This window comes from Schistocerca americana, chromosome 4, assembly GCF_021461395.2.
Source record: "Schistocerca americana isolate TAMUIC-IGC-003095 chromosome 4, iqSchAmer2.1, whole genome shotgun sequence".
Lineage (NCBI taxonomy): Eukaryota > Metazoa > Arthropoda > Insecta > Orthoptera > Acrididae > Schistocerca > Schistocerca americana.
The window spans coordinates 321405718-321420355 of NC_060122.1; the positions used below are offsets into that span (position 1 = coordinate 321405718).

A 14638-nucleotide genomic window follows, 5' to 3' on the forward strand; every position below is an offset into this window, starting at 1 on the left:
TCAGTTGTCTGATGGTCAGGATTAAGAACGTCATTAAAATGTTCCGCCCACTGAGACAGGATGTCACTCTGTTGCGTCAGCCGACAACTTTTATCTTTGTTATAGACTGGTGCTATCTTCCCAACTCTTGGACCAAAGATAGTTTTCAGGGACTCAAAGAATCTGCCCGTTTGGTGTGTGTCGGCATATAACTGTATTTCATTTGCTTTATTTGCCCACCAACTGTCTTTGAGAGCACGTACCTTCACTTTCAGATTGTAATGCGCTGCTCTACACTTGTTATCATCAGGGGTGCGAAGAGAGATTCTGAAATCATTAATTAGCTTTCTGATCCCTGGATCTGAGTCGTCAAACCAGTCCTGGTGCTTCTTCTGAGGCTTTCCCAAGACTTCTGAAGCACAGCCACGCAGTCTGCTAGCGTATGCACTCCACTGTTCATCTACAGGGGCAGATTCAGATATCAAAAGGCCATCGACACCAACAAAATAGAGTCTTTAAATAGTAAAATGTCACCAATAGGAATTTTCTGTGACTTACCCAAAGCCTTTGATTATGTGAACCATGACATTGTGTTACAGAAATTACAATTTTATGGTATAAATGGAACAGCATATGAGTGGTTTAAGTCATATCTACAGAACAGGAAGCAAAAAGTTCCTTTATATGGTTTAAGTGATTTAAGGAAATTTCCCACTTCATCTGACTGGAGTGAAATTACATTAGGCATTTCACAGGGTTTGGTCATGGGTCCCCTTCTGTTCTTGATGTATGTGAATGACCTCCCTTCTTATCAGAAACAGGAAGCTAAATTGACAGTGTTTGCTGATGATACAAACATCATTATTAATCTAGTAAAAGAAACTCCAATAGAAAATGATAAGTGCCTTTGCAAAAATTATTGATTGGTTTTCTGCGAATGGGCTTGCTCTGAACTTTGAAAAAATGCAGTACATTCAATTTTCTACTAGTGAGTTCAGTTCCTTCAATAATAAATATAACACATCAACAGAAGTCAGTAGCCAGGGTAGGGTATTATAAGTTTTTTGGTTTTCATATAGATGAGAATCTTAATTGGAAAATTCATATTTTGGTTCTCCTAAAGCAACTAGGTTCAGCAACTTTTGCAATCAGAATAATTGCTAATTTTGAGGATATAGAAATTAGCAAGCCAACATACTTCGCATACTTCCACTCTCTGATGTCATACAGAATAATATTTTGGGGTATCTTAACACTTACACAAAAAGAATTCACTGCTCAAAAGAAAGTTGTTAGAATAATGTGTGGGGGCTCATAGTCACACATCGTGTAGGCATCCGTTTAAAAGGTTAGGAATTCTTACAACAGCCTCACACTACATTTACTCAGTAATAAAATTTGTTCTCAACAACATAGACCTGTTTAAAATCAACAGTGACTTTCATGATTATAGTACCAGAAGGAAGAGAGACTTGCACTATCCTCTACTTAACCTATCTTTGCCCCAAGAAGGGGTAAACTGTACTGCTGTAAAAGTTTTCGATAAATTACCAGATGAAATAAAATGTCTGACAGACAGCAGTAATAGTTTTAAAAATAAATTGAAATCATATCTCCTTGACAACTCCTTTTATATCATAGATGAATTCTTGAATAGGAATAAATAAATCTATAGGTATAATACATGCATCTTATGCCATTTAATGGAATTGAGTAGGTAATAAAAATTTTAAGCTTTTTCTTTAAAAAAAAAAAAAAAAAAGAAAAAAATGCCATTGCTGCACATCAAAGATCTTTCCAATTTTTTGTTGTTGCCTGGGTTTCATTTTCTAAAGTGCTGAGAAGTTCTACGCCAGTGTATAAAATGTCAAACATTCAAAGGATTGATAAGTTTTACAGTTCCAAGGGAAAGTATACTGTCACTTAACATGGAAAAAGTGTATTTTCACCCGGGAAAAAGTGCATATTTTAACCAGGAAATCCAGGATTATTTTTTTTTCCTTGTCTGTGTTTACAGCCTGAAACTCGTGGTTAGATCATTAAATGTCGTAGAAAAACAGTCCATACCAGAGATGTGTTGTGCCTATAATGATATCTTCCATTTGCTAGGGGATAAGTTGACATATACAGATACAATTCGCACCAAATAAAACTGATTCCTGAAGAAGAGGGAAGAGTAATTTGCTCTCACTCTTACAGAATACCAGAAGTTCAGAAAGAGATGTTACAACAGGATATAAATGAGATGTTGGATGATATAACAGTACCTCCATCAAGCACCTATAATTTCCCGTTACTCATGATTCCAAAAAAGATGGATGCATCTGGTAAAAAGAAATGGAGTTTGGTAGCTGATTACAGAAAACTAAATGACATTACCTGCAACACAGTCTTCCCAGTTCCACGTATATATGAAATTTAAGATGGACTGAGTAAAGCAAAATATTTTTCGGTGCTTGATTTGGCTAAGGGATACTAACAGGTGTTACTAGATGAAAAAGACTAAGGCTAAGGCAACATAATTTAAAGTTTCAGATGGATAAATCTGACTTTTTAAGGAAGACGGTCACATATCTGAGACATGTCTTAACCGAAGATGGGTTAAAACCAGACCCAAATGAACTAAAATCAGTGGCGGAATATCATCAGCCCAGCACAACTAAAGCATTAAAAAGTTTAGTATGGTTATTTAGATACTATTAACGCTTCCTGAGCCACTTTAGTAAAGTGGCAAAGCCACCACATGAGTTGTTAAAAAAGGGTGTCAAGTGTGAATGGGGCACCCTGCAAAGAAGTGATCCAAGTGCTAAAAGAGAAGCTACTCAACCCCCCTATAGTATAGTACCCAGATTTTTCAAAAAAAGTTTATAATTACCATGGACACAAGCCAAGATGCTATTGGCTCAGTTCTTAGCCAAGGGAGTTAGGGAAACACCTTCCAGTAGCATATGCATCCAGAACTTTGAACAATGCAGAGCAAAACTGTAGCACAATTGAGAGAGAGTTACTGGCCGTAGTTTGGGTGGTTAAACATTTCAGACCATACGTTTTTGGTCCTAAGTTTACCATTTGTACCGATCATAAACCATTGAATTGGGTCTGAAATATTAGCGATCTGTCCTCACGCTTATTGAAGTTCAGATTGAGATTGGAGGAATATATGAGGGTTGACTGAAAAGTAATGCCTCCACCTTCATAACTCTTCAACAGTTGGCAGCATTGGTATGTGACAGGTACTGGCTTTTTCTGTAGCCCCTTCTCTATAGCTCCAGTTGGTGGGAAGCCGTAGCATTGAACAGTTGTGTTGTCACAATGTAAAGTATGGAACCGTGCACAGATGGGTGGTCAATGTGATTTAAGAAACGTGCAGTCATTGAATTCTTGACAGCTGAAGGTGTCACCCCAAAGGAGAGTCATCATAGAATGAAAGCAGTTTATGGTGATTGTGTTGATGTGAGTACTGTGCGTCGTTGGGCAAGTAAGTTTAAAGATGTTGAGGTGGAAACATCTGACCTGCGTGACAAACAAAGAGTTGGATGTTCTGTGACAGCAACCACCAAGTTTCACAAGCAAAATGTTGACAGATTGATTCAGGACAATTGTTGTGTCACTCAGAGAGAAATTGCAAGCACAATCGGCATTTCACAAGAACGTGTCAGTCACATTATTGCTTTGCTTGGCTTTCAGAAGATCTGTGCACGATGGATACCCTGGATGCTGACTCCTGAAATGAAAGCGCACAGACCACTGTATGGCATCCTCCATACAGTCCAGATTTAGCATCGTCTGACTTCCATCTGTTCCCAATAATGAAAGACGATATATGGGGACATCATTATGCTTCTGATGAAGACGTTGAGATAACCGTGAGACTGTGGTTGCGGAAAAAGTGTGTTGACTTCTTTCGTGACTGCTTGAGAAAACTAGTTCATCATCTGCAGGCATGTATCCAGTTGGCTGGTGATTATGTGGAAAAGTGAGTGTTGATAATTAAAGATCACATTCTAAGGATTATGTCTGTATTTGATTTATTAAAATATTCTCATCCAAACCCTATTAACGAAGGTGGAGGCATTACTTTTCATTCACCCCTCCTAGTTATGAAGTTATAGACAAGAAAGGTAAAAATAACTATGTAACTGATGCATTTTCAAGGATAAGGGAAGTACAGTCCACTGATACTGACACAGGAACAAATGAAAGTGTGGAAGTGCTGGTAGTCAAGGAAAACGAACTGTAGGAGATAACTTCTGAAAAAAAAAAGGGCGGAAATTCTGCAGGAATTCCACAAAATATCCATAGGTGGTTGTCAAGGAACCGTAAGAACTTTGAACAAATTTGGAAACACCGAACATGGTCCAGTATGAAAAAAGGATATTGAGGACAACATCAGAAAATATGCTAGCTTTTCTTTAAAAAAAGACAAAAATGCTGTTGGTCATAACACCAACACCAGAAGGAGTGTTGATGGGTGTGATACTGATATCGTCAGTCCACTGACAATGATGGTCAGAAATAGTAGATATATACTAACATTCCAGGATGCTCTAACGAAGTTCATTGTGGCAGAACCGATAAAAAAGCAGGACACAGATACTATAGTCCGTGTCCTGATGGAAAGAATATTTCTGGAATTTGGAATACCCTCACTAATACGCAGTGACTATATTAGCAACTTTTGAATGACACACTAAAGAGAGAGTGCAGATTGTTAGGGATTGGTAGGGTACAGACCTCCTGCTACCATCCCCAATTGAACGGAGCATTGGAAAGATCTTGCTGAACTATAACAGAATTCTTGACACACTATATCAACAGGGCTCAATCAAATTGGGACGAATGGCTTCCATTTGTGCTATGCATGTACAATAACATGCCAAATAGAGCCACTAATTATATACCACATGAGTTATTTTTTGGTAGAGTGTGTAACATACAGAGTATATTGCAGAGAGACCCCGCAGGTGTTACTTATAATTATGAACACTATGTACTCGAAGTAAAAGAGAAAATGAGACAGATGCACCAGTGTGGCAGACAATATAATAAACAGTATAAGGAGAAGAACGAAGAGTACTATGACAGAGACCAGAATCCTAAAGATTTTAAAACAGGTGATCAAGTCGTCTTGTATGATGAAAGTGTTGGGAGGGACAATACTTGTAAGATAGAGATGCAGTGGTGTGGCCCATACACTGTGGTAAGGACAAAGGACCCAAATGTGGTCATTTGTTTAAAGAGAGACAAATTTTTAATGGTGCCTCCCAATAGGTTAAAGGAGTTTTACTGGAATAGAACTTTCTTTAATTTCAGAGGAGGAAACTGACTGGATTATTGCACTTGGTGGACTGTATTGCCACAGTATACACACTTGGACAATTTCAAGATTTCAGCATAGAGAAGTTTCCTTCATCACCAGGCTTATATTATGACAATATTGGCAAGGTACAAATCTACAGTGTGACGTCGAAAACCGTCAGTTATATTAATCTGGGAGAACATCAGGGAAAAGCTGAGGAGACAGAGAGACTGGCACATTTATCGGTGGATACTGTAAACATAAGTTACCAAGTTTGGGAACAAGCGCTCAAGAATGTATCGCTGTAGAGCAATCCTTTGAATGTCATGTCAAAAAGATACCCAATTTGCATAGTCTAATTAGACAATTAACCAGGCATGCAACACATAGGAAAGGAGGTGTCTCAGATTTTGTTGGTGAAATTAGAAAATATTGTTTGGGACATTAGATGAACAGGATTTTTTTGTTTTTTTGTTATGGTTTTAGGGCGCAAAACTGCTACGGTCATTAGCGCTCGGTCTGTGACTTAGGAAAAGGTAAAAAAAACCAAACTGGAAACCAGCAGCAATGGGAACAAAACTCAAAAAATTTGAGAAACTAAAAACAGAAGGAAAGCTTTAAAAAACCACTATAGAAGGGGGTTGGTTGTCCCCAAAAAGAGCTTCAAATGACTGATGTCATCTCACTGGCACTAATAAACTCGAGAACGCGATCGGCTGAGCGCGTGTCATCTGCTAAAATGGAAGATATATCAGGCAGCAGCTGTAGACGGGTGGGTAACGGAGTAAAATAGGGGCACTCAATTAAAAGGTGTCTTACCGTCCACAGCTGAGAACAGTGGGGACAGATTGGGAAAGGATCGCCACTTAAAAAATGTCAATGGCTAAAAAGACAGTGCCCTATCCGGAGTCTAGTTAAAATTACATCCTCCCGACGACGCGTTCAGGAGGAAGAGGTCCAAGCACAGGGAAGAGCTTTCACGTCCCGCAGTTTATTATTGGGAAGTGTCGACGAATGTGCGTGCCATAAAAAAGCAACACGACGACATAAAACACTCCATAGATCGGCGAAAGGAATCATGCGAATAGCTGGCTGAAGAAGAGAGACTGCTGCCTTGGTCACTATATCGGCCGCCTCATTTCCATAGATACCAACGTGTCCTGGGAGCCAGAGGAACGCCACAGAGACGCCCCCCAAGTGGAGCAAGTGGAGGCAGTCCTGAATCCGGTGGACCAGAGGGTGGACAGGGTAGAGAGCTTGGAGACTGAGCAGAGAGCTGAGAGAGTCTGAGCAGATAACATACTGTATCCGCTGATGGCAACGGATGTGTTGGACAGCCTGGAGAACAGCGTAAAGCTCCGCAGTATAAACCAAACACTGGTCGAGAAGGCAAAATCGATTTGGGGTGTCGCCAACAATATAGGCACTCCCAACACCTAACGATGTTTTTGAGCCATCAGTGTAAATAAATGTGGCATCCTTCATTTGTGCGCATAGAGCAGCAAATACCCGACGATAAACAAGTTTAGGGGTACCATCCTTGGGAAACTGACAAAGGTCACGGAGCAGGCAGGTCCGGGGACGGAGCCAAGGCGGTGCTGTACCCCAAGTTGTCAAGAAAGTTTTAGGAAAGCAGAAGGAAAGAGAATGGAGCAGTTGACGGAAGCGGACTCCCGGTGGTAGTAGGGAGGAAGGGCGGTCTACGTACCCTAAATCCAAGGAGGTGTTGAAAAAAATGTCATGAGCCGGATTTGCAGGCATGGAAGACAGATGGCTAGCATAACGACTCAGAAGGACAACTCGCCGATTGGACAGCGGAAGTTCAGCAGTCTCATCATAAAGGCTTTCCACAGGGCTGGTGTAAAAAGCTCCAGACACTAAACGTAATCCACGGTGATGGATAGAGTCGAGACGACAAAGAATAGACGGCCGAGCAGAGGAGTAAATCCATAGTCCAATTTCGATCGCACTAAGGCGCGATAGAGGCGGAGGGGGACCACTCGGTCCGCTCCCGAGGAGGTACCATTCAGGACACGGAGCGTGTTGAGGGATCGCAGACAGAGGTGAACAGGATGCCAACTATTTAAAATCAAAGACTGATTTAACTGAAAATGAACTGAGGCGGTTGCTTAAGTTGACCAAAGAGCAAGTAACAGTAGTAAAAGCAACTCTGATTAGTTTCAATCGTATATTAGTTAGCCTTGCGTGTAACAAGGAATTGAATATGCTAATAGTATTGATCAAAAGATACAGCACTTAGCTGAGATTACCAGTGTTAATGAACAGTTTGTACAGTTGGTATCAATTTAGACTGAGTTAGTAAATGCTAAGAAAGGAACTCTGGAATCTTATATAATCAATCCAGTGCAAATAGTGAGGTACCTTCATTTAAGTCAGGACGATATTAGAGACCAGAAGTTTCCAATTACTCTCACAGAACAGGGCGCATACCAGTTGTTATGCATCATTGATGTTGATGCATTTATATCTAACCATATACTAAGTTATGTCCTAATGTGCCATCAGTAAAAAACAAACTGTTTAATCTGTACAAAGTATTACCTCTACCTTCTGAAGTTGATGGAAGTAAAGGTTTATTTATATGCATACAGCCAAAAAAATATTATTTGTTATTTGATGAATCCAAGCAGCAGTATGCAAAACTGACTAATGAAGAACTGTTGTCTAAAGAGATAGATCGCATTTGCAAAATTTGTAAACAGAAGTTTGTTTTGATGTTCACATATGCTCACAAAATATGTGAAGCAAGGATATTGCAACCCATAAGGGAAATTCGCAAACATTTTACCAAGAAGTTCATGGAACTGAGTGATAGTATTTGGACTCCATTGAGTCAGGACAGTGGTTATTCGTTGCTTCAAAAAAGAGGAAGGCTTGACAATTTTGTGTAATGACAGCAAACTGGTCAAAGATACAGGGAAACTAACATTTTATGGAACTGAGATGTTCATGCAGTCCAAACAAATAATAAGAATTAATGTGACGAGTGAAGACATAGTGTCACCTATAAATATGGAGATTGACTTGCTGTATTATAAATGAGGAAAAGAGAAACATTTCTGATCTACAGTTAGACATGCCATTGGAACATCAATACAACATTTAGATGACCTTAATGTAGCAGGTAATAAAATGAAACTGAAGAGGAAATGGCCTTCCAAGAGTGGCATAGTTTCTCAGAAATACGTTGGTATCATTATTCATTTTGGTCTTACCTAGGAGTTGTGATATTCGTTATTATGTATATATATGTTGTTGGTGCAGATACAGCAGATGTATGTGAGATTGCTTTAAGTACGTGTGGAAAGGCATAGGCAATGATTGTTGTGGCAAAGTGTGTGTGAAGACAACCATAGTAAACAATTGCGAAGGGTCGGAAATGATATGCATATGTAGTAGAAGGCCTCTTCGGTCTAGCAGAGGAAGCAGCGAAGAGCATGATGAAGGCTCCATTATGCTTGAATGCAATGAGGAAAGAGCTGCGTTGCCTATTCCATCACCATGTAGAGATCAAAGACAATGCAAGGCACTGCAAAACTCATTAGTACATAAGATAAAACTATTATGAATCACATAAGTAAAATTTAAAGAAGTAGTTTGTAAAATTGTGTGTTTTCTTTCGAATTTTTTATTGTAATGATGATATGTAATGTGCTGTATTAATATGTTTATGTATAAGTGATGTGAAGAAAAATAAACAAATAAATATGGATGTGTATATGTAATGTAAAAACAAAAGATAGAAAAATTTGATTTTGTTATGTATTTGTATCTGTAAAAAAAAAGGAAATGTTAAATAGCCAATGATTTAAATTTATACTCTATTAATGTATGCTTTCATGAAAAATGAACCAATGTTTTATGATGGTGCCTCTATGCGTATGTATCTGTATGTATAAGGGTAGTGAAACGTGAAAGTGTTTTTTTGCTGATGTTTACATGTGTGCAAAAGTGAAGCGAAACATGAACTTTACAAAGTGCAAAATGTAAAGAGAACTGAAGTCATTAATCAAGAATATCTATAAGGGGCATTCAAAAAGAAATGAGCCGGAGGCATAATTACAGCAAACAGTACCTATATGTTAGAGGTATTGACCCTGGCTGTCGAGGCACTTGTCCCACTGTGACACAAGGTGGTGAATGGCTGTCTCATAAAATTCCTGGGGCTGCGATGTTAAACAGTTCTGCACATACAGCTGGACGTCGCTGTCCGAGGTGAATCGTTTGCCCCCTCAGAGCCTTTTTACGTGGACCAAAAATGGCGTAATCCTGACTGTATCGAGAGTGTCCGAGAACCTCCCATTTTAATTTCTGCAGGAGTGCCGTGACTGTATTAGCCATATGAGGCTTTGTATTGTCGTGGAGCAGAATGACCTGACGGGTGAGATTGCCTGGTCGATTTGATTTGATCACTTGGCGAAGGATGGTCAAGGCTTCCAAGTAATGCTGGGCATTCACTGTTGTCCAGTGCTGCAGGAAGTGAGTCAGAAGGGGGGGGGGGCATCTTGGTAAAAGAAGACCATCGACATAGGGGCCATACGATTCGCCTCGGACGACAATGTCCAGCTGTACGTGCGGAACTGGTTAACATCACAGTCCCGGGAATTTTATGAGACAGCCATTCACCGCCTTGTGTCACAGTGGGACAAGTGTCTCAACAGCCAGGATCAATACTTCTAACGTACAGGTACTGGTTTCTGTAATTTTGCCTCCGGCTCATTTCTTTTTGGACACCCCTTATGTAATCTTTCTAGAGCTAATATGTTGTACCTACAACAGAAGCCAGATTACAAATTTGTTGCCAAATAATTGTCAACAAATTTCTCATGTGGGGTGAGATGTCACATATTGATGACATTATGACTTGTACGTTGTTACGCTTCAGGCTATTTGAAGCCATCAAGGGTACTCCACAGTAGGAAATCAGAGAGACAGTGCAGAGAGCAGGCAAAAGTGGTAGTGTTTAGGTTACTGGAGGTAAATAGTAACACTAGAGCCATGCAAATTGCAGATGCTCTGTGCACTGCCCAGAGGAGCAGTTTCATTTCAGAGAATTAACTGGTAATTCCATCCACTGCCTGTAGGTTGTCGTAAGGTGACACTGTAGAAGATGGCCAAGAAAAGGCATGTCTTAGCAGAGGCAGCAAGCTTGATACTTGCTCTTGAGAACTGCAATGTTAGTGGGCTTACACAGGTTAGAGTGCTACTATAGCAGCCCCCACCCACAGAAGGACAGAGGGTGGGGCCAAATGACATAAAATACTGTTGTTGCTGGCCATAATAGGAGTAGCAGTGACGTTTAGCTTCCAGCTGAACTCTGTTGATACCAAAGTTGGAGTCTGTTAATATAAAATCCAGAAGCATCCCTGCCTACTGTGTAGGGGTAGGGGAGGAATCCAAATTTGGTTGGCCAGAGGCGCCCTGGAGGTACAGAACGACTCACCAGATTGGCCAAAGGTTGTTAAGTGCCAGTGGATTGGTGGGTCAACTATAGGAAGGGAGAAATACTGTGCTGACATGATTCATTTAAACCCTGATGTTTTTGTATTCAGAGAGAGTTCTCAGTCAAGTCACTGGGGTGCCAACTTCGTGTCATTAGTAGCCAGCCTCGGTAAGCTCCAACGCGTCTGTTTTCCTCACTTGGAGTGCTGCTCTCAAGTTTGAACATAACATGCTGCTAGTGTTCACTAATTCTGTTTGCACCAACCCCCATGGCTTCAGACACTGTCTTCTGTTGTGCATCCAGTTGCCTCCTTTGCTTTATCTAATGCTTAGAACTAGCCTTCAGTGTAGTAGTTAGTCTGAGCATAAATAAATAGTGTTAATCAGATCCCTGAATTCTACGAATCTGTGTTGCAAGCATACTGTCAAGTCCCAAAATCCACGTGTCTTGTAGATGCCCTGTGACAGTGTTTGGTGGTGATCCAAGTCATCAACCTGCCTTCAGTGGGAATTTGTGTTGCTGCATTTGCTCCTCACTGCTTGGAAACTGCGGACTGACCTTTAAACCCCCGTCTCCCCTTTATCCTGTGTCAGGACATGACAGTAGATATTCAGTCTTGCAGCTCTTGTGATTTACCTCAGGGTCCTGCTATGCTGTGCCCTATTTATCCTCAGCATCGAATTACTTTGTTCCATGCAGATTTCTACAAGTGAAATGTCTATAAAACAAAACTGTGCTTCTCTACTTAAATAAAGTGTAGATTGGTTCCAATTAACTTCGTATATTGCCATAAATTTCACAAAACTTTACATGGGAACCAACTAATATTAATGTCTCAAAACTTCTCATTAACGTTCTGACTGTGAATAGTATATAAAACATCAGTTATATACATCATATTCATCTTGCTTAGTGCTGGAGACCTCCTGTAGTACTAAGGATTCTTCATTCCTCAGGTAGACTCTACACCTGTCAAGTAATACTTTCTCACAACATAGCTCGATGTTTACAAACGAATTGTGATCATGCACATATCACTACAAGTGTTTCAGTAAACTTACCAAATGCGAAAAAGTATGCCTACTAGTAGTTGCTTCCAATAAACTGTTTGAAAAAAAAGACAGGTGTTTATTTAGACCTCATCAGTATCATTTGAATTCAATGGCCAGTAGAGAAGAATGGCTGAGGTCAGCTCAGGGCTTCATCAGTCATATATTCTCAAAGTGTGTAGTGCTTTGAGAATTTTGGAATAAATTCTAGAAACACTTGTCTTTCCTCAGTCTCGAACACCCAATATTTTAAGAATGAGTGTGGAATAGTGGAAAAGTATCTACCGTGCCACTGATTTGTGTGTACAGGTGGGAAGTTGGCTATGAGAAGACCAAGCATGGCGCTTGATCAGTGCCGACAAGTGTTTGCCGCTCACGCCGTAGATGATGTATAGAAAGTACGAGGAGTGATTACGTGTTATTCCTTGGTGGTGGAATAATTGTAATTGTTATAGACAAATGAACAGGATTTGACTAGAGACTCTTGCTTAATTCTTGGCGTAGACTTGCTAGAAGCAAGACCTGTCTTTGATATTGTAATTGTACTTAATAGGGTCTAATGGTTAACGACTCAGTTGACTTGCAAGAGTTTGAATGCTTATGTGAAACTTGTGATGTTGTTCTGCAGGGAAGAAGGTTGTGGAAATTGATGCAGCTGACTACCCAGAGAAGTGGATCGGCTAAACATTTCAAGTAAGTCAACTGACGTGAGAGTGGTGAGAAGTTAGTAATCCAGTCTCTCACCGCTTCTCTTGTCTCTCAAACCATTAGAACGGGGCGACCAATGTGGACAGGACACGAAGAAAGAGGAATTTTGAAACAAAATCAAGATAAAAAGATACTGCGTGTTGCCATAGCAACCAGAAGTAACAAGACAGGGAAATTGTTTCGCAGAGTTGGATTCTGCCTAAACGGTAAAAAGGGTGAAAATTAATAAATACCATACAAGAGAAGACGCAAGGAAGATCTCAACATATTAGACCAAGAAGAGATACGATGAGATCTATTTGACAACGAAGATCCAGTGTGGAGAGTAAGCAGCCCTCACACACATTGCGGGGACATGGACGTGGAAACTAGCCAACAACCGATGACACTGGCTCCAGCTGCCAATCAGCAGTGCGGATTCCACATCCACTCACAGACACCAAAGCTGAAACCAACCTTCGACGCTGCTGGCACCTGTGCTGTTCACTGGCGCTGATTATGCATCCGCTCACCAATGCAACTAGAACTCTACACCAGGTGAGTGCCAAGGTAATAATTGTTTGAATGTAATCTTAAAGAAACTGTTGAATAATTGAACTCTATTAGGTTAGATATTATAATTAGTGTAGATTTATTTCTGATGCTCGCAAGGTCGAAAACATGTAAAGTATGGATCAAGAACAGCAACCAGCTTCAGATCCAACCACAGCTATTAAAGGGAGTAGGGGAATGCCGAATTGTCTGAAGTAGTGAATTTAATCAAAGCCCAACGGGCAGATTCAGCAGCTGCAAATGCTCATGTGGCTACTTTAACTGAAAAATTAGATGCACAAAATGAAGTTTTAAATTCTAAGTTCGATGCCTCAATGATCAAGTGGAGAGTTTGCAATTAGATTTAAAGAATGAGTTAGGTAATTCCTTAACTATCCAGATGAATCGAATATTTACTGACCTTAGCCAAAAGCAGGATGACCAATTTCAGAAGTTGGCTCAGAAGTTAGAAGTTGGCTCAGAAGCTAGAATTTGATATCGAAGATAAATGTAAAAATGTAGAATCTGAATTTAGTCAAAAACTAGGATCATTTCAGAATGTATGTAATGTTAAATTTAATTCCGTAAGACAGGAAATGAATACTTTGAAAGAGAGCACAGATCGACCTAAGAAAGTAATGTTGATTATTCAATTGAAAATCCCAGATGTTACTACATGTGTTGTTAGTTCGCGAGTAGATAATATAGGATGAAGTTTTAAAGGAAAAATGGCCAACTTTGACATTATAAATGTAAGTAGTTTGGCGGAACCATTTGAACTAATTAAAGATTGAGAAGTTACCAAGCTTATAATCTCCAGAAACATTTCAGTGGTTGCTTTTTCTGATCTTAATGATGCTAACAAGGTTATGGACGACTTGTGCAAAGAATTCAAACTTGTCCATGACAAAGTAGAACATAGAATAGCTTTACCTAATGTTGTATTTCCGAGGAAAGTAGTGATTGTTGTGCTGTGGGGAGACTTTCACATAAAATTTAACGAGTAGTACTGGTCTGCACTTACTCAAGTAAAGCTAATATCAGATCCATGGAATCCGGGCGGAGTCATATATCTTCCAGGAACGTCAATGTTCTGTGTTGACGGGCGGAGTGACGATCATTGGATCCCTAGTTGTTTTCGGTATTTCTTCTGTAATAAAATTTGGCTGCACCGAATTCCCCCAACTTCTTACACTATCCCACTACTTCTTACACTATTCTATTATCCACCACTTAAAGTTAACAGAGAATCATATCAGTGTGAAATTGTGATAACATCACCCAAAACTGCTCCTGGTATGTGACTGAGTCGTCCTCGGTTGTTAGAGGATTGTGCCCGCTAGATATTTGGAAGAAGTTGTCCTCGGTTGTTTGAGGATTGTGCCCGCTAAGTATTTGGAAGAAGTCATCATCAGTGGTTAGAGAGTGGGGAGTTGTGCCCACTAGGAAATTTTATGGCATCATCCTTGGTTATTTCAGGGGCGCCCCTGCCTGTCTTCATGACTCACCCCATGTTATCTCAGCGTATTTAACTTCCTAGGCAGTGATGTGAGATGAGATGAGAATGGGTGTGCACATTGCCCCTGAGGTAAGATAGACTAAATTTTC

The 14638-nt window shown here is 40.1% G+C and overlaps 1 protein-coding gene across 1 annotated transcript in view; it reads left to right on the forward strand.

Annotated features, from left to right (window-relative positions):
• LOC124612403 (cysteine-rich protein 2-binding protein) overlaps nucleotides 1-3683 on the forward strand; it is a 227325-nt gene extending 223642 nt beyond the window's left edge. Inside the window, exon 12 of the mRNA XM_047140588.1 lies at nucleotides 3667-3683. Within this exon, the coding sequence (XP_046996544.1) occupies nucleotides 3667-3668 (2 nt within the window). The 3' untranslated portion in view covers nucleotides 3669-3683. The remainder of the gene's footprint in view (nucleotides 1-3666) is intronic.
• The last annotated feature ends 10955 nt before the right edge of the window (nucleotides 3684-14638 follow it).